The following is a 26,229-nucleotide window of genomic DNA, read 5'->3' as shown; positions in this document are numbered from 1 at the left end:
TTTCTAGGACTCATTTTACATAAAGGAAAAGCAGAATAACGTCCTGAGTAATTTTCATGGAACTGTGTTCTAAAGCTCATGCTATGGTTCTAGTAATGGCATATAGCAGTCTAATAATTCTTACCTTCCTTATTAATTTCTTACCTTGCTCTTAAGTTTTTCAATTGTTTTGATGTAAATGATGGTCAGATTCCTTGGGGGCACAGATTTCTGTTTCACTCACTGTTTTATCCTGTGAGTTAGAACAGTGCCTGGTACATACATAGTAGGCATTTACTGAGTGAATGTAAAATCTTAGTTGACAGATGTACTCATCCAGCATCCATGGTACTCGTCATCTGTTAAAGGGCTTGAAAAAGCATCGTTGCAATAAACCATACTAAACCCCAAACTAATTGAAGTACACTGAAGATAAGTTCTAGTGACTGTACCTCAATCTTAACTGTTACTTCAGAAATGTCCAAAAGCTTGTTACGTGAAAACATAAAACTTTCATGTGGTTTTTGAGTAGGAAAGGCAATCCCTTGTGATGATTTGAAACATACCTTCTTTCATATCATATTCATACTACTATTAACATAGTAGTAGTTTCAAAGTAATAACTTTTGAGGAACTAACATTTAGCTAGGTAAGAGTTGATCTAAAGGCCCTAATGGACAAAAAAACCAAAATTCCTATTTAAGTTCTGAGAACTAATCATTTCAGGCTATTTTTGACAAAGGGGTGAATAATGGTGACAGGGCATGCACTTCAATGTTCTCGGAGCTAACTTAAAGGTGAGGTGAGAAGTGAGCAGATTTTGCTCCAGTTACCCACACACTCCCCCCTAGCCCTCCAAATGTTACTTGGTTTCTCTCTACCCGGCTTAAGTTCCTTAACTGCAGATTTTCTGTGCTTTTTGAACTTGCTATATAAAAACTGCTCTTAGGATTCAATATGATCTCGTTCAAGGCCACGTCATTGTTAGTGACTGGTAATTGACTATTAATTTGATGGTAATTTGTGCTAGGTTTTAAGGTTGATGTTTGCATTTCATGGGAACTGGCTAACCTCGCTCCAGTTTTCATTCAGACTATGAAAGTGGCTGCCTAATCTCACATCAGATTCAAACTAAGCCATTTCTTGATGCCCTTCTTTCATGCTGTTCTTTGGAGGTATCTGAATGTGGTATTTAGAAATATCTTTTTTTTTTTTGGTCCTGCCTGCAAACTTTTTTGGTAGGTGTTGATCTCTTGCCTACCTCTGCAACTAAACTGAAGACTTGTTCTGAAAGGTGAGTAACAGGGGGAACAAGGTTTCTACTTTGTGTTTGTAATTACCAGATTTTCTCTTATGTTCATATATTGTTCTGATGTAAAGAACATCAATTACATAAAAATAGACCTTTTGTAAATAAATATAATTTATTAGAAAAAAATGGCATCTCTTACTAAGTTGGACTTGTGTCAGCTTTTTCCTTTAAGCACTGTCATATGCAGCAGTTCTGTGCTGTAAGATGATAGATGCCCACATTCTGTTTTCTCAGTGTAATATTTGCTTTTCTCTATAAAAAGATCAAAAAAAAGTTTGTCAACCTTCGTTCGCACATTTGTTTCTTCAAGTTATTTTCTTAGGAATAGATGGGGTATTTTAGAAAAAATGGAAGATTAATCCTTTGGTATGAAGTGGGCTGATAGTATATTCACCTGTGCACACATTTCTGATAAAAACAACTATATTAGGGCTAAGAATTTCATTATCAAATTTAAAATTAATAGATGTGAATTATAAAGCTAATATTATGAAAGTATTACAGTGTAAAATTACGTAATTCTACAAAATCCAGTATGTTGAACTAACGAAGTCAGTGATGGATATCAAGTTCCATCATCTGCTGAGCATTGTTGAGTCAGCAGGGTCGCCGGACATTCATTGCAGTGACTTTTAGTGGGTTAAGATTTATATTTTTAGTCACAAAGATTGGGAGAGGGAAACAAATGGGCTTAACTCTGAATCATTAGGAAATATCTTTTAAAATGGGTGCTGGGAATTCCCTGGCTGTCCAGTGGTTAGGACTCCATGCTTTTCACTGCAGGGGGCCTGGGTTCATAAAACAATCCCTTGTTGGGGAACTAAGATCCCACGAGCTGCACGACGCAACCAAAAAAAGGCAGGGGGTGCTACTGATAAAAGATGTCCAAACCCAACCATATCCACTTCGTTTGACCTTCTTTCTGTAGTTTGGGTTTGAAACATTCTGAATTTGTAGCATATTAAAGATCTTACTTCCTTTACCATGAGGCACTTCTCCTGGTACAAAGGAAACAATTTTTGCAGTCTTACTAACTGCAAAATTTAACTTTTTTCCCTTCTTATAAAATAAAGCTTCAAATATAAGTCTACCTTGGGGATATCACAATAAAGCGAATCACTCAAAATGTTTGGTTTTCTTGTGCATAAAAGTTATGTTTACACTGTACTGTAGTCTATAGTCTATTACACATGTACAATAGCATTATGTCTAAAAAACAATTACATGCCTTAATTAAGGAACAATTTATTGCTTAAAAATGCTAACCATCATCTGATAACACAGGGTTGCCACAAACCTTCAATTTATTAAAAAAAAAAATTATCTGCAAACGCCATAAAACAAGGTATGCCTGTACATTGTGTAACTGTGGTGCAGTGGAAAGAGCACTGAATTGGGAACAAAGACCTAATGCAACAAATTCCTTAAAAGACTGATTTACACCCCTCTAAATAAGTTGTTTTTAACCACTTGGACAGTTTCCTAAAATAAATTACAAATTTCTCTGCTTCCCTAAAAAAATAATATACTAAGAAGAATATACTAAACTTTTCTGATAACTTGGAGTTATTACAAATACCAGTATGTGTTTGCAGTGGATCACACGGCTTGTATTTACCTTGCCAACCAATGTGGTCAGATGCTTGGTACTTCTGTGCAGTCCACGTGTAGCCTGTGTATATGCAACATCCTCATTACAACAAATGTGGAGAGACGCAATATCTCACCAAAAAAGAGTGCTATTTCTCTGGAAGTAATAAATTCATAACTAGGATTTTGGAGATACTAAATCTCAACACTAAAATACTCAATACTATCAATAAAATCTATTTGGTTCCTACGTTCCATACAGCAAGTGATCCAGAGTTTGTAGAGGGAGGGGTTTTCTTAAAATTTACCAAGTATATTTAGATTATGAATTCAAGCAGCAAGACATACCTGTTTGTTTCTAGAAGATAAGAGTGTACATAAGACCCCCTAAAATATAACATTGAAAGACTGCAGCATATTACAGGATAGTAGTGTAAATAGTTTATTTGCTCATATGCCATGAAAAGACCAGAAAAGTAACATGAACTGCTTTTATAAAACATTTCTAATATTGCTAAGAAGCAGGCCCATTAACAGACAAACAGAAAAGAGCATGCCAACATTATTGTCTATTTGTAGATTAATAAATAGGCAATTATTTTAACATATGTTCATCAGTATTGAACTTTGGAAAATAGCTGCTTTGTGGTGAAGGACCACCTAATTTGTGTTATATCTTACGGTCAAATTGCTTTTTTCATCAAAATGAATGTTGAGTCAGACAAAATCTTGGCATGTTCTTTTTTAACGTACACATTATGAAAATGTGCTAGCAGGTGGCAGTTTAAAGTAACCTTTCTGTAAATATGCTAAAGTGAAAATGTAGTAACTGATCCCTAAACTGTCCTTGTAGTTAAATATATATTAAAAAAAAAAAACCTATAAGTTAAAATAACATTCAGATTGTATAGCATAGGCTGATGCATTTTTAAACAATATTTACAATATTACCCAGAGGCTTAGGTGGGAATTAAAGAGAAGTGTAAAAACCATAAAAAACTGCACCAATCTTATAGCAAAATATCTGTACATTTAAAAAGAGATATATAACTACACATTATCCAAGGGAAATGGGACCTTCACCAGAGTTCACATAAGCACAACAAAATAAGAAATTCAGTGGTTAAATACTATACAATAAACTTTACAATTAATATATTGATGTCATGTACCAAAAGGTAAGCCAGAAGCAGAATGTATATTATGAAAAGTACAAATTAGCTTCAGTCCAGTTTTTGACTTTGGAATGGATCAAGTGCCCTGCCAGAGAGGAAGGAAAAATAGCAGTGGCTTTGTTGGCCATTTAGTCCCGTTTCATATCACTTAAACTTAATCCTGATGTATTTCAGAAATTTAATTGCAATTCCCCATAAAGTAATCTTGGAAATGCAAGCATTTTTAGCTTTGATATATGATGCCAAATATATCTTCTCCAGTCTACAAAAAGAAGGGGGGGTGGGGGGGAAAAAAACCCTGCGATTGTCAGGATAATAAGGCCAGGATTCTAACACTATGCTAGGAGAAGTAATCTTGAATGCTTGTTGATAGAGCTAGTGAACCTCTCCCTGGCTAGCAAGGCACTGATTTCTATTCTCAGGATTGACCCAAAATGGTCCTCAGAAATCCTAATACTGATTACTGAGATGTTAATTTTAGTGCTAATTAATAAACATTTGCATTATTTTTTAAAAGCTGCCTCTAGCTGAAGAACACAGTACTGCAAATAAAGTCTTATACAACATCTGTGTGCCATCATATCGTCGCATTCATACCAATGAATGTCTCTCATAGGGCATCGCACCCCAGCACAGAAGCAGAATGTGAAACAAGAGTTGACTGATTCTGTGCCAGTGCAATTACATCATGTTTGTACTTTGCTGGGGCTTGGTTATGGACAGAAGGAGTTTATCGTGTGACTTTTTCCTTCTTCCACGTTGTTAAGCCCTTAAAAATACCAAGTTGATGGGTATGGCTGAAACACAAAATTAACTCCTTAAAAGACATCTCAGCGAAGGAAGCCCACAGCAGATGCATCCATGTTATTTACAACTTATCAGGAAACCAGGGTGGGCCATCATGGGACAATCACAATGGCAGGTAATGAATGTAATATGAAATTTACATTTTGGTTAAAAATTGAATAACACACTGGTGTAAAAAGATACCTAATCAAATCAAATCCTATTGCTTTGATTAATCTGAGCAGGTACTTCCACTTTTAGGCACTTGTTAACAAAGGTTGAAAGGAGAGCCCATCATTTTAAAATTCCTATGTGTTTGCTAAATCTGAGCCCTTAGATTATTTTCATCTATGTTCAAGGCTGCAGTTAAATGATAGCACATAAAGTTCACATGGTCAGTTTCATTCACACACACCCTCTATTCATACAGGCAGGTCTCAGGTTCACATGGTTATTTCGGCACCATTAACAGAACGCAAGTTCTGATCATCAAAGCGCCGCCTGACACTTCTCCTCACCGCATCGGCTCGTCTGTATGGTTGGTTTCTAAGATCTGTGAAGAGGAGAGCACCAATAAGAGAAGTGCAACCTTTAATATCATGTTTCTAAGCAAGACAAAGGCCAGCTGGCAGCCAATCAAAGCAGCTTGTGTAGAAGAGTCAGCTAATGGGCCCTTCAAATTCATTGAGAATCTGAGCCAAAAACATGTACTTTGCCCTCAATATTTACAGTCAAACAAAACAGCATGTAATACTGGTGTGATTCTGGGCTCTTTTAGAAAACTATATGAGAGACTGCTTCTGTCACTGGCCAGAGAGTCTAGCTGAAGTCTTATTTTGAAATGTTTCTTCCATTGGAAATCGCTATTGCTTAGTAGTTATTTTTCTTTCCGGAAACCTGAATACCAACAACAACTGCAATAAATTTTAAACTGCAAAACTAATAAAACAAACAAACAAAAATAAACTAACAAAACAGACTGCCCTGTCCTGTCTTATCTGAAATTTTTATCAAGGAAGGAACTTATGCATAGTTTGCAGACACAGCTTCCATTATTTTTATTCCATTAACATTAGCTGAAGTCAGATTTTTATTTTGCGAATTAGAAACATAATACTCAACCACTGAATAAAAGTAATCACTAAATCAAAATAACACTCCATTCCTGAACATTCTTTGCTGCCACCCAAGATTTTTTGTTTTTCATTAGAGGGGCAAGGTGGTATGGGCCCTCGGGATTCTCCAATTTGTACTGCCAATGAACAGCAGGATGCCGAACTGACGACAACAACAAAATGCCTTGTTGAATGAATGAATCAACCACTGCACATCAGTTCAAGCAGGCATTGTTCTAGAGGGATGAAGTGAGATGAACAGCATGAAGTTTAGTATATGTAAGCACTCTTAGTGTGAAAGCATGCTTTCTTGATGAATAAGGTAGGTAGCCTAGCCAGCAGGTAGCCTCCATTTAATGGAGTCAGGACATGGTGAAAAGAAAAATAAAGCAGGCGTCATACTTCTTCCCCTTGTTCTGTTTAGTTAGTTTGTATTTCCCTTTCATTAACTTAGTATTGTTGATCTCTGTTTAGAAACAGTCTTACCTTTAGAAAGGGAAACACAAATAACAGAATTAAAACAGATTTAATCTTTTTAATCCGTTCACCTACTCAGATTGAAAATGGATGGGCCATACCTGGTCCACAGAATGTTTTGGCCCCCGACTTAAATTTTTAAATACGGTTGCCTGCTATTTAAATTGGTGATTAACATAAAAGCCAAGGTTTCTGGCTTCTCCTGGAAAACTGGAGGATCTTGCGATACTGGGCCCAAATTCTAACATGGCAAAAACAAGCCAGAGCTGAGTGAGTGCTCAGTTAGGCACAGTCCCCACCAGCTCCTGACTCGTTGGAATCTGTGACTCTGCCCCCCTACTCCTAGATTCAAGCCAGGAATAGTTTTGCATGCCCTAATCCTCCTGAGCCTTTGCTTCCTTGCCCAGAGTGGTAAATGGAGGTCAGAATTCCATTTCTGGCTAGGGATATGCAGGGACCTGCAGTTCTGTGGTTCCTGAGCCCTCTGAGCAATTAGTTCTAAGAACCCCAATCCTTCTTCAAAGACTACAGATCACATTCCCTGGCCAGGACTTACTCTCAATTTCTTCAGATCAAAATGGGGTTAACTGAATAACGTGAAGGCCAAGAAGGGGTAGAAGGAAGGACAACCTAGCACCCAAAGCAAGTATAATCATCAGCAAGTACCCGTGCCCAAGCCATCACACTTGAGAACATGGAAGCAGACCAAAAAGTCCGGGAGAGAGGCTCAGCCTCACATCATTGGAATGTGAGGTACAAAGACTTCTCCCTGGTCAGACTCTCACCAGTATTACCCTCAGCCATAGATTGAAATCATTGATCTGCATACAGAGAGAGGAGGAAGCTAAGTAAAAAGTGATGCTTGCCAGCTCTGTGTATCCTCCACCACCGGTGTGCTAGAAGAAATCCTTACCCTCGAGTGAACATTTGGAAATTTAGTGATATTATTCTTCTTTAAAGCTAAACAGAAAAAAAAACAAAAACACAAAATGATGGTTAAGTAAAAATGGGATGAAAATGGAAAGCAATTCAACTTAGTGAATAACATTCCCGGGCATGTTAGCCAACAGAAGAAGAAAACAGGAGGCCATACTACAAAAGGTGTTAGAGAACACAAGGGAAGGGTGAGCATGTCTTCCCACCCAGCTCTCTGACCACCCAGATCCAAGCTGCTTTGAAGTTTGGCTCCAGAACAATAGTTCAGCAGCAAAACTGACAATAAACAGTAGCCAAGCAGATGACAGTTTCTAGCCTTGTTAATAAGTACTGGTGGGATAAGTACACTATAGAACAGGCAACAACACACCACATCCTTTGATATCTTCAGAGACACAGGAACATACATAACAAGTGCAATTCATAGAAGAGTTAACGCCACAAAATAAACATGTAACCAGTTCCATGTCAATCTCAGCATGGGAGTCAAACAATGGCTGTTTCACATACTCCAGTTAGAGTGTGTGCTTCCCTTGTCGCTATTCTAATCAACTGGGCACTACAGAGAAGTTTGTTCCTTATTTAACCATCAAGAACTAAGCCCAGGCAGTTACTTCTTGGGAAAGTTATTATTTCTGGTGCCCCCATCTTGACCAAAGAAGCAGATCCAGATATGATCTCATCACAGAAGAAATGCTCAGGGTTTGACATGGAACAGAGCCACCAGTGAAGAAGCATGAATGAGATAAGACAGTGGGAGCTCCTAAGCCTTTGTTCTCGTTTCTTGCTTTGCAGCCTTGCTCCAACATGGAATTGTTGATAGCTGAAATTTGGGCATGACACTCAGAGGGAAAAGAGGTGAGTATAAAGCTATAGATTGCCTATATCAGCTTATACAGGCTTCTAGGTCAAAAGAGCTCCCTGAGTTTAGCTTGTACCATGAGCTCCACCACACTGTGGATGATGGCTACAGACTATATAAGACAGTTAAGAGAGACCCAATTTACAGCTGTGTGTAGTTCACAGCTCCTTCTGCAAATCATTTTGCAACTTTAGAGCACCTTGTATTCCTGAGAGTTTGTATAGCAGCTCATTTTACTATCAAAGCATGCCGAGTACAAAAAGGCTGGTTTAATATCTGTAAATCTATACGAACACACTAAGTGCTCAATAAATGTTAGGTATAGTAATTACTGTTATTAATGACTGTCATTTTGTGTTCAAAGATATTGGCCCCAAAATCTTAAAAGCAACCTAGTTGGTCCCAATCCTGACTCTCAAAGAAGTGCTCTATTCATCGTTTTCTGAAAATTTCTATAAGTAATTGCATTAATTCAACTCGCACACACCATCACAGCCATGTGGATTCACAGATGTATTGAAAGTGCTAGTGAGTAAGCAGTTATGACTGAAATGCAAAACCATGCAGTGTGAAGACCACATAAAACACAACATGATGGAGATGGCAATTCCATGCTAGGATGTTGGGTGGCCCTGACACACAAACAGAGGGTCATTAGGGGTCAAAAAATCTGTAGCAACCTTTTAAGAGCATCAGGTGAGAAAGAGTAATAGTTTAGTAATGGTATTCCTCAGTGAGAACAGGTTCGCAGAAAAATCGAGAGCCACGCTTGGCGGTGCGAGCAGTAAAGGGCACAGTCTTCAGCACTGCATCGAAAATGACAGCCAAATAAGACAAACAGAAGAGAGTAAGAAGCCAAGATCTACTGCATTAGTATACGGTTAGTGCTTTGTTAATCATACCTGGGGTAAGGGTGGCAGAGGTGAGCAGGAAGGGTGTAAGGCAATATATACCCAAGTGAGCTCATAAAGCCTAGAAGAGCTACTCAGTCTTTACTCATTCTGGGGTAGAACATGGAAAATAGTCCAAGGAGGAGAAAAAAAATCCGCTCCATAGACAGATATTCATTTACCTCCTATGGCATATCAGGTCAGACAAATAGAAACTGTACATTTCACAAGCCAGGTGTCGCTAAGCTGGAGAACAGACTGAAGAAAATGGCACTCTAAGTTCTTAATGTGCCAGGGCTGGATGCTTCTCTACCTACAAGTCAATCTTACCGTGGCCCTGAGGCTAAACGGTGCTGCCCAAGGAGATCTGTTCCTGCTCTTGCTCATAGGAGAGCTGCTCCCTCAATGTGGGAGAGGCAAGGAGAGAGGCTAAACAAGGAAGCTTTATCTGGGAGCCATCTGCAAGCCACTGCAGGGTGAACACAGATACGGGCAGGCACAAATGTACAGAACACGTGTGCACCCTATGTAGAGATCTATCCCACTGCTTACACTGGTTTACTCTGGGCAAGGAACTCTTTATTGACTTCCTTTTTAGGGATTTATTCACGTATTTTATTTCCTTGGGTCTGAGCTGATGAAAGAAATCTGATTTGGGCAGTTTGGGATCCCTATTTCCAAAGCTGACTAAGCTATTAACAAGAAATGAGAAGTCAAAAGGCTAAGAGTTATATTTTTTAAAAATTAGGACAGTTGAGGAAATGTGAATAATGACTAGCTATTTGATATTAAGGAACTCTTACTTTTGGAGGTGTGTGATAATGGTCTTGTAGGTATGCTTGTTTGCTTTATTAAAGAGTCCTTATCTTTTGAAGGCATATATGGAAATATTTCCAGATGAAATTGTATGTCTTGGATTTGCTTCAAAATAATTCCAGAGGTTAGGGGGTGGGAAGTAGGTAGAAGCAGACGTGTAACAAGATTGGCCATGAGTTGAAAACTATTCATGGGTGAAGGGTACATGGGAATTCATCATACTAATCTCTATACTTTTGCGTAACATTTCCTACAAAAGAAGTTTTAAGTATCTTGGAAGCTGATAAGCAGTATTCTTATGCAACAAACATGAAAGGAAAGTCACCTGTAGCCACTGCCCCAAATTATTGCCCTGATCTTTAAGAGGGAATGCAGAAACTCGGAAGAACTGGTTCGAGCAGAAAGCATTAGGCTACAACTTAATCAGACAAGAACCAATCTGGGTTAGGCACCATTCCTAGCTGAGAGAATGACCATCCCCCAACCCTGGGCTTCTGGGCTGTTGGTCTATCCGCATGAAAGCACCAGCTCCTGATTTCCTAACATCTTCACTTACTTTGAGTGCGTAAAAAGGCTTTTAAAGAGCATGCTGGAAAAACATGTGTTGACTGTGCTTAGTACAGTATGGGTCCTGTCCATAGCAGTTATCAATCAGGCAGGTGGGTAGGAGTGGCCATGAGGGAGAAAATGGAGCATGGTGACAAATCTAAGACAATGGAACATCATTAGAAAAAGGAGCCCTGGTGAAATCTACAGGGTTCCAATGATATTGAGAAACAGAGATTTTTTTCAGAGAGAGTGTTGGGGTTCTTTGACAGGCAGTATCCAGGCTACTTTAAATATACTTCAAATACTAGCGTGGAGTTTCTCTGTAGTTCTGGATCTGAATAAAATCAACTGAAGAACTTGTAAACCCTGGACAAAAGCGGTAGCATAATCTGTAAATGGCCCAGTAACGGTGAGGCCAGTGGGATCTCCATGGGCCACAATGAGAAAATAGCCTTTACCTGTGATAATATCTTCAATGGCACCGTCTTTTCCTTCGTATACGTGTCTATTATCTTTAACTTGTCGCCTTCTTAATTCCGCAATTAATTCTTGCTGCTGCCTCTTTGATTTGTGGGAAGGAGACTGAGAAGAAAAAAGAATGGCAGAGATTAGTGGGACCAGCACCCACTGGAGGTTTGAGAAAATCCAAAATGTGTCTGAGCATTTTGTTACTAACAAGCAGCCTCAGTCCGAAGCACAAACAGCACCATCCCAAACATTCTGCTGAGCAGAGGAAAACTCAGAAAGCTAGGAAGAAAAACTTTTGCACTAAAGAACGCACAAAACTGGCAGCAATGGGAAGGCTGGACACTATGGCAACAAGAGGCAGCTAGTAATAACCAGTGACTTGTTAACCTTTGGTCCAGAGGATCATGAGGAAGAATTTTTTGACCTGCCAGCCTTCGTGGTCTTCACCTATGTTGTTTCCCTCCATAGAATGCTCCCTCCCATTCCCAGAGAAGCCCTCCCACTATCAAGGCCAGCCTCAATGGCGACCCCATGAAGCCTTCCGGTCCCGGGACACTAAGCCGTCCAATCATCAGGTTACCCAGGATGGCCTCTCTGTGTATCCATCTGAGATTTAAATTCCTGATCTCTATAAACTTGGAAATGCCACACAAACATGCTCTTAGCCCCATTCCAGTGACTGCTGAACAAAATAATGAATGAACAAGTGTCCATCTGCCAAGTTTCCAAGGCCTAGAAGGAAGCGGAAGGCATCCTGTGCAAATCTGGCTTCCTGGCCTCTTGACGGCTCCATCTCAGGAGCCTGGCACACCTCACCTTTGGGTCCTGCTGCTCCAGCAGAGCTTCCTGCTCCAGGAGTTTCTCCATCAGCGCTTGTTCCTGCTTTTTCCTCAGCTCGTTTTCCTCTTCTGCTTGCTGGGTAAAATCAAAAGTGGCAGAAGATGATGTCAGTGGAAATGCCAGCAGTCAAGATTTTTAAAAGCCATTCTTAGAGAATCCTTGGTTAGCCAGGAAGTAGAGTAAAGGGAAGGTTTGGAAGATCTACACTATACGCCTGATTCGAGGTTTTGCTGTCGGTCTGTATCACATCTCTTCATAACCTAGTAGTTGAGATTCACCCCTTCCAGAGAATTCCTTTCCCGATGGTTCTCTCCCCACTCAGCCTGCTTCTTAACCTCCATACCATACATGTCGGGGCACCTCCCCTTTTGGCAGCTCTGCTCAGTGATTCTCATGTGAGATTGTTTTTCTTCCAGAATCTCTCCCCCTCCCTACAGCTTCTCTGAAAGGAGGGGCTCAGGTTCCTCTCCTTTCGCCCATCGTTAGGGGAAAACCTCCATTCCCTCGCCTCTTGCTTCCTCAGGGGCCTCACTGAGTTGACACTCTTGGGCTTTCTCCCCACAGCTCACTCATTTCCAAGGGAGGCAGTGACAAGTGTGATGAATTAGGGACAAGAAATCCAACAGGCCGACCTCAGCTCAGCCCCGCAGGGCATCCCCTCTTTTGAAGCCAGCCTCCTTAAAGCAACTTCTAATAGTCTAGCTGTGCACTGGTAAGTCATCTAATTCAGGGCCAAAGGGTAAGCTCACAGAGACACACGTTGTCCTCCAATCCAGCTTTTATCAGTAATAAAGTTTACATTTTCATCTCTGTTGCTTTTGTCTCGTTTCATTTTGGTTCAAACTTAGGAAGGGAAATGACAGATGATATCCTAAAACCCTAACATCTGCCCATCAAGTCCCTGGGTCAGTGTCAGGCTAGGCAGTTATTCACTATGTAATATGTTAGGGCAAGGAGAACATCCTGTCACGTCCCTGCCTGGTAAACGCCTCACACAGCCAGAGAACAGGACCCCGGGGAGAAATGACAACATGGAAGGAGCACCTGATGGGCTCTGACCTGTGACACCCCACAGACCAGCTTCTCTCTTTCCTCTGCTCTATGCACGACCCCGCTGAAGGGCCAGACTTGGAGACCAAACAGGGGCACTTCCCAGCTTGTATTATACAATTTAAAAACAGCATATATTTTCTTTTTAGACCTTAGACTTACAATTTTCTTTAGTGAAGAAGCATGGTCCCAGCTCGTAACAAGAGCCACCTTGAGCCATCTCGGTAGCACATCAGGGAACCCCAGAGCACCACAGCCAGCAGCCCTGGTGACCAGTGCTTCTCATTGCTCACGGCCCCCAGGAGCTTGCACATGGACTTGGTGCTGTATTTGTGTTCATCCTCGCTGCCGGGGACACTTTCTTTCTGCTTGTGATATCACTGCTACACTAAGCCATGCTGAGAGAAGATGGCTAAATATTGTAACCTTGTGAGTTCAGTAAAAGGCCCAAGGATGGCTCTCCAATGCCATCAGGTGATGGTGAAGTGACCCACTGTTTCCAATCACGTGTTTCTCAAAAATGTCCACAGCCCTGCCGCATCCCTCCCTGCTCCACAATCACACTCCTCCTTCCTAGACCAACATTACCCAGCTTATACATAGACAAGCCTGGAGAATACAGATCGCAACATCTCCTAAGAGCACTGAAATCCCCTCATGCCCTGCCCTCCTTGTCTTCCTTTCTCAAGGGACAAATTCTTCTGACACAGATCTTTCTGGGTCACACGCTTTTTCAAGACCACGGTCCCGGATTATGTCATAGAGGGCCTCCCATTTAAAGGAAGGGCCATTATGGGTCCAGATGAAGAAACGGGGAGCAACTGTCCTTCCTAGAGCCATCTTTTGGTCCACACTAGAGAAATGTTGGTCCAGAGGCCCACGGGCCTGGGCAGAGCTACGACACAAGCAGGCTCTCCCTGACCTCAGCGACAGTGCCGCTGCCACAGGCCAGGGCTCACTCCTTCTACCCTTTACCCACTCAGCAACTCCACGGGAGGCCTGGGTTTCCCAGTCCTTCAACCTGCCTGCGAGGGTCAACAGTCAACGGGGCAGCAGTGGTCCTGGATCTCACTTTCCCACAGTCAGCCAAGAGCTTTTGTTTGGGGGCTGAGCCCCCAGCTGGCCGGGTAGAGACAGGGAGCATGACGGGCTGAGGGCCGCAGGAGCAGGGCCAGAGACCGCTGTCTCGTCCTCACCACCCACATCTGCTGCCCGAAGGCACAGGGCGGGTCTCTGCAGAGCCACCGAGACCCAGACACAGCTCTAGGAGGGCACCCACTCGAGAAGTAATGCCAGGGAAGGCTTGAAAGAAACCAGGCTCCTGTTTACCTTATAGGCTTTCACAAACCGGACAAAGACGGGAAAGAAGACAGAGGGTGGTGTCGTCTTGGGGTTTTCTCCAAAATACTTCACCACATCATCGAAGGCGTCCTGTGAAGAAGCGAATTTCTCTTGAATGTCATTTTTCCAGCATTTGAACTCGGCACTCTGGGAAAAGAGCTGCAGCATCTCCCACAGGTCTCTGGCCTCCATCCTCCCTCACCTCCCACGATTCTCTACAGCCTGTGTTTCCTCCCAACACCCAAAGGCAACCAGAAGAATGCAACACTGCTACACTGGGACCTCCTGCCACTTCTACACACACACACACACGAATGAGGAACTACTCCTTTCAAGAGCGTCCTAAAGCCATGGGAAGACTCCTTAAAGCCAACCAGGTTAGAAGGGACCTTAGAAGTTTGCTCAGACTCTAGATCCCAGCTCACTGCTTCAACGCTCCTTACAGTAGCCACTCACTCACTCAAGTCTCTGCTTGAACCTTCCCGGGACACAGAGAAACCAGCCTCACAAGGGAACCATCCCACCACGTCTGCTTCTTGAGTTCCCACAACCCTCTGCCTTCCCTTCTGGCGTACAGTCCATTCTGGCTGCTTCTCAGGTGTGTAAACTTGACACCCAGTGTGGTATCAGATTTCAAGGTCAAGGCCTCCTGGAACCCAACACACTGGGTGACACTGCTGTGCTGAGCACAGGCCTACCACACGTTGGTTGAAGTGAACACAGGACCCACAATAAAGGGAGCCCAGGAGTGGAAGGGGAGGGGGCGGGGAGGGCCTCTAGAGAAAAGGGTGAAGACCTCAAATTAGAAGAGACAATGAGCAGCACAGGGGCATCTCCAGGTACAAAATGCAGAAAGATCCCCATCCCCCTTAATAACAGCTACGTAAGAAATCTACCCTCAGCAGACAGAGGACAATTTCCCCACCACCACCACCCAAAGCCAGGGCCAGCACCCCAGGTGGCTTTAACGGATCCAATCCCTTCTTCTTCATGGGTGTTGGGGGCACAGACACTCACCTGTGCAATCTTGGCATCATCCTGCAGCTTCTTCAGCTTTCCCTCATTGTTGAGGATGAACTCCTTCAGCAGCGTGTTGTGGTCATGCATGGTGTACTCCCTCTTGGTCAAGTCCATGCCCCTCTGCAGCTCCTTGACGTCCAGTAAAACATTCTCAAGGGAGACTGAAGTAGAGAAAGCAATGTGCCCGTGACTTCAGGTGGGAAAGTCAAAGCCACAGTGAGTCTGGGTGATGAGCCAAGTTCTCAGTGGGTTTCTAGGGTTATGCAAGGCCCTTAGATCTAGTCTCCAGCCTTCAGTGCAGAGATCCATTAATAGGAATAATTTGCTAAGTGCTCACCATCAAGCACTGCATTAAATCCTTTACATGCACTAATTCAGTTGCACCATTAGCCCATGTTGCCAACGAGGAAAAGCAACACAAAGAGGTTACATGGGCTGCCCTAGGTCACACAGCTAGGAAGTGGCAGAGACGGAGTTTGGATAACCACCACGGATCCCAAATCCTGTGCTTGTTCCCAACTATTCCATTTCTCTTACTGGAGATGATAACCTATTGGTTGGCCTGTAGGGTTAGAGGTTCCTTAACTGACAGGCCCAAGAGCTTATCCTCTACCTGACTCTTTGAACTCTTCTGCATTTCTGTGGCTCTCCAGCAGGGGGTAGCATTTCACCTACTGAATTTTTAGTTGTACTGTCCACAAGGACCCAAAGCAACTTTGACCAGCTTCTTTTTGCTAAACAACCCTTCCATGCGTCAGAAGGGGTTATTAGCACAAACCTTTCCATCTGCAGTGTGGCCACCCTCCCAGAGCGGATTCACTTCTGCAGCCTCCTGCAGGAGGTCTGGGCGCAACCTCTGGCTCCCCACTGCCTGACGCAGCTCTGCACATGGATGGATTACGGAACAATGTAGCATGCTTTTCCCTCACTAGACCCACACTGTGCTATTCATCTTTGACTCCTCAGTGCTTAGGCCTGTGCCAAGTACAAAGCAGGAACTCAGAAAGGTTCACTGGATAAAGGAAGGAGTGAGTAAATAAATGAGTGAAGGGATAAGGTCCTGCCTCTCAGCCTCCTCTAGGGCTTCAGCAGCGTCTATCCCACTAACAGGGCATCATCTAATTCATTAATTCACTCATTCATTTGTTCCCAACCATCAATTTGCCAGGACCTAAGGAAATTATAAAGATAAATAAAATGATTATACCCATACATGAACAGGTTGCAGTGGACGTGCAAAATATTGTGATAAAATTTATTAAATCTTGTATGAGAGGCTTGTACGGAATGCTCTTGAGTAAGAACACAGAAGCAGCAGCCATTTACTCTGAGGAAATCAGAGAAAGTCTTGCCCTCAGAGATTCAATTCGCTAAGTCTGGGGTAGGTCTCAGGAATACAAATTTACAATAAGCACTTTGGCTGCTTAAGATCATAATTTGAGAATCACAGCATGTATCCAACTCTGAGGTCAATCTGCATCTTGTTCCTTTTTCTAGCCTAATGTTCTTTTGAGAGGACGTGGTACACTGGACAACACATCATATGAGAAGATTATCTGAGTTCAAGTTCTGTTTCTATCATTTTCTACCCATGTGACCTTGGGCAAGGCATTTAATCTATAAAAATGTCAGTTTTTTCATCTGTACCAGTACAGCCCAACTATCTCAGAGTAGCCAATGATTTAAATGAGAAAATGTGTAACTGTCATAACAAAGTAACAACCAAGAAGTACTGATAATTTAACTTGTGCTCAGGCTAAACACAAAATGTTTAGAACTGCCACACCTGAGCAAGTGGGACAGCACAAAATCTAATTAAAGTGTTTGTTGGGGGCGGGGGGTGAGTCTCAGATTCTCTCATTTCAAATGACAGCAACAGAATAAAAAGGGCAACAGATGGAAAAGGGAAGGCACATGAAGCCCAAAGACCTGGATCTTTACAAAGAGAACACTGCCCTCTTCATGTCCGTGTTTGTTATTGCTCCCAGGTACGCGCAACACCAGAGGCTATGTGTTTCAGCTCAGAGCCTCTGTTTTAGCCTCGCCTTTGTACAGGGGTTCTGAAGAGTGTTGTTTAAGCAGGGAAGGGTCCCCCATGATTCAAGGCATTCATACCCAAGAGTAACATTAAGAGCTGAAATCAAGTACCTGAGGCAGCTTTCTCCACGTAATGAAGCTCATTATAAAATAGGGACACTTGGTGATATTTTTCTTTTACGACATTGGATATATAGTGCAACAGTGTTTGCTTTCGGTCCGTTGACTTTGTATCTAAGAGCTGAAAACCAAAGGGGATGAGGGTTAGAGTAACAGATGATGGGAGAGTTACCTGCCAGATGATGCTCTCCCGCTCAGAATAAATACCTGAGCACAGGTGCCCCAAAGCGGAGAGAAAACATTCCCACAGGAGAGTCAGCTTTGGTCTCGGGTGAACCAGGCCATGGATTTTTTTTTTTAATTTTTTTTTTGTTAACATCTTTATTGGAGTATAACTGCTTTACAATGGTGTGTTAGTTCCTGCTCTATAACAAAGTGAATCAGTTATACATATACATATGTTCCCATATCTCCTCCCTCCTGCAGCCCATGGATTATTAAGTGACAAGAGGACTTCCTGACCAGGGGACACGCTCAACTTTAGGAGCGACTCTAAGCATGAGAGCTGTTCACACGTCTCTCCTCACGTGAACTCCCCGCCCCCATCTGCTCCACCACCTCCCTGGCTTACAAGCAGGAAGACTCCAGTTTCAGTGCTCTCCCAAGTGAAGGCCAGAGTAGGAAGTGAGGCTGGAGCCGCAAGTGTGCACAGGTGTGCACGGGTACACCTATACCATAGTCCTCACATCCTGCTCAGCCCCACCTACTCCCCAACTCAAAGCAGATGTGCTTAACGTACGTACCAGGGCCTTCTGGGGGCCAGAACTGTGACTAACTAGACAGTCCCTATCAAACAACCATGTCCCCCCGCACCTGGGGCTGGGGGCTCCAACCACCGCCCAACCTGCTCCCGTGGAAGCCACGTCCGCCAGTGCAGCCCGGGACACAGGGCTCCATGGAGCATTCTCTCTAGTCCTGTTCCCAAGTCAGGTGACTCTGAAAAGCAGAGCACCCTTCTTCATCCAGGAAAAAAAACACATATATTTTTTAGAAAACACAGAAAAGTATAAAGAAGCAGCTCAAAAAACCTTCCTAATTCCATTCACCCTCTCTGTTAATATCTTAATCTTCTTCCATTCGGTTTTTTTTTTCTCCATATTTTACCTAGTTAAAAATCAAACTGTACAATTTATACCCTGCTTTCTTTCCTAAACACAAAATTACCTATTCCTTTGAAAACTCTTCACAAATATTCTAACAGTGGAAGAATAGTTCACCGTATTAACTATCATTACAGCATATCTAATCATTTCCCCAAATGTTGAATCTTTACACTGTTACTAATTATTTGCAATTATAAATAAAACATAGCACCCATAATTCAGACCCCTGAGGAAAGATTCCTAGAAATGGAAATATCGGGTGAAAAGGTATGAGTATTTTTAAGGTTCGAAGTGCTTGCTGCCATATGGCGTTCCAGAAAATTTGTACCCACTGCTCCTCCCACTAGCAGAGAATCTTCATCAAAACATCCCACCCAACTTCCAAGAGCAGACTCTCTCTGCTCCAGGACTTAATCTTTGCCAGCTGTTTTGTCTCTCATATAGCTCTTGTACTTCTTTTAGTCCACTCACCAGATCTAAACTCTGAAGTTTAAATCCATAAACTGCTCCTCGTTTACTGCTATTCATATAGTTTCCGAGGGCCAAGATGATCTGCAAAGAAAGAGAGAAAAGAGAAGCCCATCGGTACAGCATCCCAGGCATTCCCAGGCTGAGGAATGCAGCTGACAAGTCAGCTCTTCCATACACGTATAAGAGGAAAACTTCACTTGCCTCCAGAATTTTCTTGAGTTTTTGGGACGACTTTATAGAGACAGATGCTGCTATAATTGAATGCAGTTGCTAGATTCCAGGCAAGGGAAAGAAGGAGGGGGAAAAAAAAGACATGTTAAAAATGGGAAACTCTGATTGAAAACTAAAACTTTAATACAGAAGAAAATAGGCCTGCATTTAGAACTTAAAGCCTTAATGCTGAGATTCTATTTTTTCCTAAACATAACAATTTTAAGTTGTCCTGCTAGGTCTTAGGTAACTAGAGCATTACATGTAAGCTCTTCTCTAAATAGGAAGTATTATCAGAACTAGCTTATCATAAAATCTGTAAGCAATGAGACTTAAGTTAGGAGTCAACAGCGTCTTCCAGGAGAACTCAATAGCCTGCCCACCATCTCTAATCATGTAATACAATTCATATTTTTAAATCAATGGAGCTAGCCAAGAACAAAAACAAAACAAAACAGCAAAGAAATATAATCACCGTGTAGAAGTTCTCAGAACATATTTTGGACACACATGCTACTATAATCAGTAATTAACAAACATTTATTTAGAAACAGAATTGGGAAAGAACTATTTATGATATTCGTAAGTCTCTACCAGATTAACACAAAGGAACAAGAGATGGCTGGTTATTATTTCTACGCCACCACAGTGTACTGTAACAAACTTCCAAGGAAGAAGACCCCCATGGCAAATTTAACACTTTCAATGAAAGTCAATAAGCCTGTTCACTAAAGATATGAGATGGTTTTTAGAAATGAAGTTAAATTTTCAGTCTTGGTAACCCAGCCAGAGGACTGGTACCTTGAGGAGGGGACCAAATTTGAGAAAATGATTCTCCTTGTCCTCTGTATTGAGGTGTCCTTTAAAATCCAAAGGACATCTGCAGACACAGGAAATGGCATTCTCTAGGGAGAAGAGCAATATGGAATGGGGAAATTCACCGTTTTCAATTTTACTTGGCATACACAATGAGAAAAAGATGGTAAAAATAAAAATGCCATGTCGAAAGTTCTGGGAAGAAGTCTTAGAGCCCATGACATTAAGTGCAATTCTGGGAGAAAGTTAAAAGAAAACAACAAAAAAATGCTATCTGTTTGGACCCCTTCCCTTGCCAGAGTTGGTCCACTCACAGGAGTCAGCATCTGAATGCTTTCGGCAAAGTTCCCAATGAAGGCCATGATGGTCATCTTCTGCATGAGCCGCTCAATTTTACTGAACTGCATCATGAACCGGTCTTCATCTGACAAGTTTTCCAGGGGCTTCCTTTCCCGCTCATAGAGCCGCAGCACTTTCACCTCATTCTCAGTTGGCAAGAACCTCATCAAACACTCTACAAAGTCTACAGGCAACGTCTTCAAGTCAAATCTGAAGACAGAGGTGGACATGTCAGTGTTAAAGAGACAAAAGTCAGTGTTAAAGAGCAAACCCCCTCCCCTCTCAGCCACACCGCCACCTGGTCCAGCTCATGAACCACCATGTCGATGAGCTGATGTCTACAGCTGGATGGTGTCTACAGATGTGAACATGTCCCTTGGTGCTGGCTCTTGACTGTGCATCAAACACTTTCATCGGTCCTTCCTGGAAACCTGGACCTTATCACAACTGCCATGCTCAGTTTTTAGGCTATTAGTATAGCTCTAAGCCTCTAGAAATCAATAGTAAATGACAGCAGGTAGAAGCAGAAGGAAAGCTGAAGTATCTGGTGGTTAAGTGGTTCAAGGACATGTTTTTTTAGGCATGTGAAGTACTGCTAATTAAGGAGATATAATATTATACACACAATTACAGAATATCTGGTGAACTCTGTAAAATATTTCAATTAAACCAGTAAGTCTGGGATATTTTTTCTCCTTTAGAAAAAAAATGCATCAAAATGCCTGTACTATATGGATGCTTTGGCTTCAATGCATACATCCCTTGAGGGAATACTCAGTCTTTGTGGACCTATACTCAATCTGAACTAAAGAAGTATTTGCTACAATCTCTATTCTATTCTCTGGACAATCTTTGTTCAGTAATAGAATTACACTTAATCATCATGACAAACAAGATATGTGAAGATCAAAAACCAGAATTCTTATCAGGTTTCAACACCAGAAATCAGAACAGATGATAGGGTGCACTAAACTACTAGTTTATGATCCTGGCTGAGGACATGAAACTGGAACAAATGATTTCTCAGTGTCTTTTACTCCCCTAAGAATCTCTGATCAAAATTTATGAAATACCAATTAATGATGAATTAGTTCCTAAAACATCTAATAACATCCTTATCATATTTGAAAGTCACCATGACTCAAAGAGTAGAAAGATTCTTCTAATAGAAGAGTAAATAAAATCAATGCCTTCTCTGCAGTTCAAGGATTAAAAAAAGAACTAAACTTGCTTTAAGATGCCCTGAAAGTGCTAAGCAGCAACAGGAATCACATTCCTATTGTTATGAATTAAGACATGCCTCTGTCTCCTATTTGCATCTGGCGTTGAGTTGAATCATTCCACAAATGCCATCAAATTTGTACTCAACGAATCTGGATAAAATTTAGATACTCCACAGAAAACTGATATTTTCTCCCTTTTCTTAGCATCTGCAATACTTCTCTCAACTTTCCTTTTATGTAAGCACTGCTGCAGGCATATATAAGAGAACAGACCAAGGTAATAAACGATGTCACGATCCAGTTGTTATTCTTCTAAAACAATTAATTACTCATTCTAATATAGCACCCCCGAAGGTCATTTCTGGTCCACCTCTTCAGCGTTACCATTTTTATTCTAAATTTACTAGGATATAATCTTTCAGAATGCCCTGAACTTACACATGAATAGCTTTACATATTTCGTCCGCGGTCTTTCCAGCTTTCCTTAAAGTTATGGCAAGATTTTTAGCCCTATTTGCTTCTAGTAATGTCACTTTGTTTGATCCTTTCTGCGTTATCTTCTGTTTGCTTGAAGAAAGATCAATGGCAGGACCTTGGGCTTTTGTCTTAAATATTTCCTCAAATTCATCTACATTTAAGTCCTGGGTTGGAGAGGAATGAAATAGGCAAATTAGATTATACTTAAAAATGAAGTCAGGAAGCCACCATTTAGACAGTTTCTTAAGCATCAAAGAAGTTACTTTTTCTACTAAGTACTGATACTTGTCTTTGGCCATGGCTTGCTCTATTTCTCTATTTGTGTTAGTGTTGTATGACTTATGCCACATATACAGACAAAAATGTCTAAAGTAGACAACTGTTTCCAACCAGTTAACTCAATTGCCTTTCAATTACTGCCTTGTAGAGATGGCCAGCACAGACTAAAACTATCCACCAAACCAGCTAGTAGGTGTGATTATTGAGTCCTTTTTCACTTATAGTTCAATAAAGGGTTTTTATGCCCCTTTATAAATTAAGGGCAAAGATTGTGTCAGATGTACATTTTGTGACATACAGTGAAGATGTTCAAAACTATTCCATTTTAATGGATAATAAGTTTTGAAATGTATTTTTAGAAGCACCTTACAAAATAGCATCCAATTTTATTCTCCTTTTCTTCTTTACATCAAGACACTTAAAACACTAGCTTTTATTGCAGAAACTTTCAGGTTAACACAGCACCCATTCTGGCTTTGCTGCATAGAGAGGGCCCCTTGTTTCTAACCAATGAGAAAGATACCTCCAGAATTCGCTCATCATCAATTTCATTGAAGACTGTGCCATTGATCTGATTTGGCTTCAGGGCAACCCAGTTAAAAACTGGCATTCTGAATTTCGTCTTGATTGGCTTCTTAATTTTCACAGCTACAGAGGTCAGAGAGAATGAAATTAAGATTCCACCAAAACCCTCGAGAACAATCAGACAACAGTCCTTGCAGATGACACTCTAACACTGGAGGAAGGCTGGCAAGAGGTGGCCAGGTGTTTTAAAATATGGAAAACATCACGCAACACTTTGGCCAGGGCAACTTGAGGTCATCATTTGATACAACAGTGTGTTACAGTTGCCTAAGAGCTGGGGTTTTTGCTTTTATTTTTTTAATGCAGGCAACTGGGTGGTTGAAATACAGTCACAGTGTCAGGACAATGCTTAGGACAAATAAAGAGTTGGGGAATAAAAATTATTCTTTACATTATTAGATAGAGAGGGCAAATACTCTGTGTCACTTAGTTTGACATTGGTAAATGTGAGTCGCATTCTGACATCCTATATTTCTGGTTCTCTAACACATATTTCCAAAACAAATCTTCAGAGATGATCAGAGACTGCAGATAGTGTCTGCTTAAACCACCAGGAATGAAATGTCAAGAAGGCTGACTTCCAGCCAGAGCAATACACTCCTGTGGATGATTTCAATAATGGGGATGATATTGGCTGTTGAGAGTTATGCCAAACAGACTAAGGGCCACAAATGGCCCAAAACAGAATGTTTAAGAAGACAAAAGGGGTACTTAGAAATCTGGGTTTGTATTGCTTTCTGGAGAAGGGCCACAGTCCCCTCCCCCTCTCTTTTAAGTGCAACCTCTCCCCAGGAATCAGCTACTACGTGCAACTAGAAGGTAAGAATGCACCCATTAAAAATACTGAAAACCTCTTAATAGAGAGGAAGGGTCCCACCTTTGAGGGGATGGGAGTGGGGGGAGTGCCACCTCCTCTTACTTTGGGGAAATGAGCTAAAAAAGGCAATCCACTAAAAATTCCATTAATTAACTACACACCAAAAGAAGTCTTCCCAAACCAATTAGCTATAAATATTCACCGTCTTAAGTCTGTCTCAGGGATGCCCACCACACTATTTGGGAAGGGAGGGAGAAGAAATTCAGTGCAGAACAAAAGAAATGGAACACACAACTGGGCTTTTACCTGGCTGCCTGCCTTACTGAAAAAACGGAGACAGACAGTGCCTCTCGTTCCTCCAGAGTTACAAAGGCCACGTGAACAGCGGGAATGTCATCTGACAGATCCACACAGAAGCATGCAGGAACACAGAAACACAGCTTTTGCCAAAACAGGCTTTCCATTGCCAAAGGTGACACTTTACTCTCCACTACCCAATAGTGTCCACTTCTGTCCTCGCTACCCAGGAAAGCCCATGTCCTCCAGGGGACCAAGGACCAGACCTTCCTCTAGTCTGGCACTTCTGCAGAGTTGAGGGAGAGGAGGTGGACGGGAGTGGGGGTGACAGGTCAGCGCCATCCGGTTCCATCATCCCTCCACAGACAACGCAGGCCTCAGGACACGCCCTACAAGCAACTCCCTGTGCAGTCACCCTGCTTTTAACTCTCTAAGCAAGATTAGGAATAAGCCTGCGATCAGAGCACAGGCCAAAAAGTTCTCTTCTGAAAGGCTGCCCTGACTCTGACTGGGGAGTTGGGGGGGTGGGTTAGCAGAGGCAGGGTCTATATGTGACCACGATACGCACCACGTTCCCAGTGTTCAAGCTACAGGAAGTGGCTCTGTGTGGGTGGGTGGGTTTTCTGTGGAGAGAACCGAGCACCAGAGGGAGGGGACTAGGAAAGCAGCACCCAGCAGCTTTCCCTTGTTCTGGGGAGGAGCCTTCCTCTCTCCCTCAGGATAAATCTAAAATCCTTCTAGGGACTTCCCTGGCGGTGGTCCAGTGCTTAAGACTCTGCGCTCCCAATACAGGGGGCAGGGGTTCGATCCCTGGTTGGGGAACTAAGATCCCACGTGCCATGGGGTACGGCCAAAAACAAACAAACAAATAAAATTTTTAAAAAACCCTAAAATCCTTCTAGAGTTGAGGCCTTAGATCCAACTTTAAAAACTAAACTAAAAAACATTCCTTTTCCCAGGGAGAAAGGAACAGGGCACCTGAAATCCAGGATGCCTGCTTAAAGGGCCATAACCTCTTCTACAGGTTCACCTAAAACATGTGGGCAACCCTGGAATCACAACAGCTAGCCAGCACCACACCTCCCCGCAGACACAGAGCAAATGCAATGGCTCGATGGGAGATGGGGTGGAGATGTCAAGGCACAGCGTGACCCACAGGAACACACGGCAGACACTCAACACACTTGGGGAGGAGCAACCTACAGAAAAGCTTGATGGGCCCGTCTTTTGTGGAAGCAGAAAGAACAAAGAAAATACAAAAGAAAAATTAGATACGGTTAGTGTTCAGCGGCTCAGCAGTCCACACACTCTTAGCAGAGAATTCCATGCTTCTGGGACACATTTCACAAGGCAGCACAGAGCCAAAAATTCATTTCCATTCAGACCTGCCTTAAAGACACCCTTATTATTTTATTTTAAAAAATAACACTTTTTTAGAAAAGGGGGAAAAATGATTTCATTATAGTGCTGCCAAAGAGCCATACTGACCTGCGCTAAGTATTCCATAAGACATAAACAAGTTTTTTTAATGAAAAAATAATCAGCTGAAGTCCCAGTTCTCACTGTGAAGTTCCAAAGCATATTCTTCCAAAGAGAAACAGCAAAGGTTACAGACTACCCAGGGGTCTGTCACTGATGACCTGACCGGGGAATGGGAACCAGGCTGGTCTAACAGATTCGAGGAGGTACACCTTACACTTCAAATGCACATTTCACACTACTAATATATTCTGTATAAAATGCAAAGAAAAGTCCACAAGATAAACTCAGGGGACCTCCTCCTGGTCCCCTGACTTGGTCACCAAGAAGACACTTGCTCATTGCCTGCTGAAGAGATAAAACATCCAGTTGCCTGTGGATCTAGGGGTCTTGTGATGTCACAGGTTTCTGGCTTCCCAGGGGGCCCTTGGCATATCATCTCAGCTGTCTCTTGGCTCTATGGGGACATCCTGATGCTGTCTGGTCTCTTGGTTCCACAGAGAGAGTGTTACTGAATACACTGGCAAAGCATCTCACAAAATGGGTTACAACCACTAAGTATTAACGGCCGAATTAAGGATGAGTAATGAAAAGAGATTAAAGGCCTTGTAGAAACTGCCTGATCTCAAGCTATCAAAGACTCGTAAGGATTTTATAATCCTTATGTCTTGTAAAACACAACATCTTGTAATTGTTTAATGGACGCTTACGGCACTGAAGAGGAGTTTCTTTAGTCCCACATACAGTCCTTCAAATTGCATAAGAGACAA

General features: G+C 42.1%; 1 protein-coding gene across 7 annotated transcripts in view; it reads right to left on the bottom strand.

The window, feature by feature from the left end:
• Window positions 1-3,307: 3,307 nt before the first annotated feature.
• FMNL2 (formin like 2) overlaps window positions 3,308-26,229 on the bottom strand; it is a 307,250-nt gene continuing 284,328 nt past the window's right edge. Inside the window, exons 16-28 of one of the 7 annotated variants that reach the window (XM_036858445.1) lie at window positions 25,184-25,204; window positions 22,805-22,929; window positions 21,964-22,166; window positions 20,278-20,512; window positions 19,139-19,207; window positions 18,938-19,018; window positions 17,355-17,484; window positions 15,204-15,367; window positions 14,175-14,276; window positions 11,772-11,870; window positions 10,946-11,069; window positions 7,348-7,394; window positions 3,308-5,395 (exon numbers count right to left, since the gene is read on the bottom strand). In XM_036858445.1, the coding sequence (XP_036714340.1) occupies window positions 5,357-5,395; window positions 7,348-7,394; window positions 10,946-11,069; window positions 11,772-11,870; window positions 14,175-14,276; window positions 15,204-15,367; window positions 17,355-17,484; window positions 18,938-19,018; window positions 19,139-19,207; window positions 20,278-20,512; window positions 21,964-22,166; window positions 22,805-22,929; window positions 25,184-25,204 (1,439 nt within the window). In that variant the 3' untranslated portion in view covers window positions 3,308-5,356. Of the gene's footprint in view, window positions 5,396-7,300; window positions 7,395-8,912; window positions 9,039-10,945; window positions 11,070-11,771; window positions 11,871-14,174; window positions 14,277-15,203; window positions 15,368-17,354; window positions 17,485-18,937; window positions 19,019-19,138; window positions 19,208-20,277; window positions 20,513-21,963; window positions 22,167-22,804; window positions 22,930-25,183; window positions 25,205-26,229 lie in introns of those variants that run through there. The other 6 variants (XM_036858443.1, XM_036858442.1, XM_036858446.1 and 3 more) reach the window with 6 other exon arrangements.

This window comes from Balaenoptera musculus, chromosome 7 (assembly GCF_009873245.2).
Source record: "Balaenoptera musculus isolate JJ_BM4_2016_0621 chromosome 7, mBalMus1.pri.v3, whole genome shotgun sequence".
In the NCBI taxonomy this organism is placed as follows: Eukaryota; Metazoa; Chordata; class Mammalia; order Artiodactyla; family Balaenopteridae; genus Balaenoptera; species Balaenoptera musculus.
The sequence above is the reverse complement of the archived record's forward strand: the minus strand, read 5'-3'. Positions and strand labels throughout refer to the sequence as shown.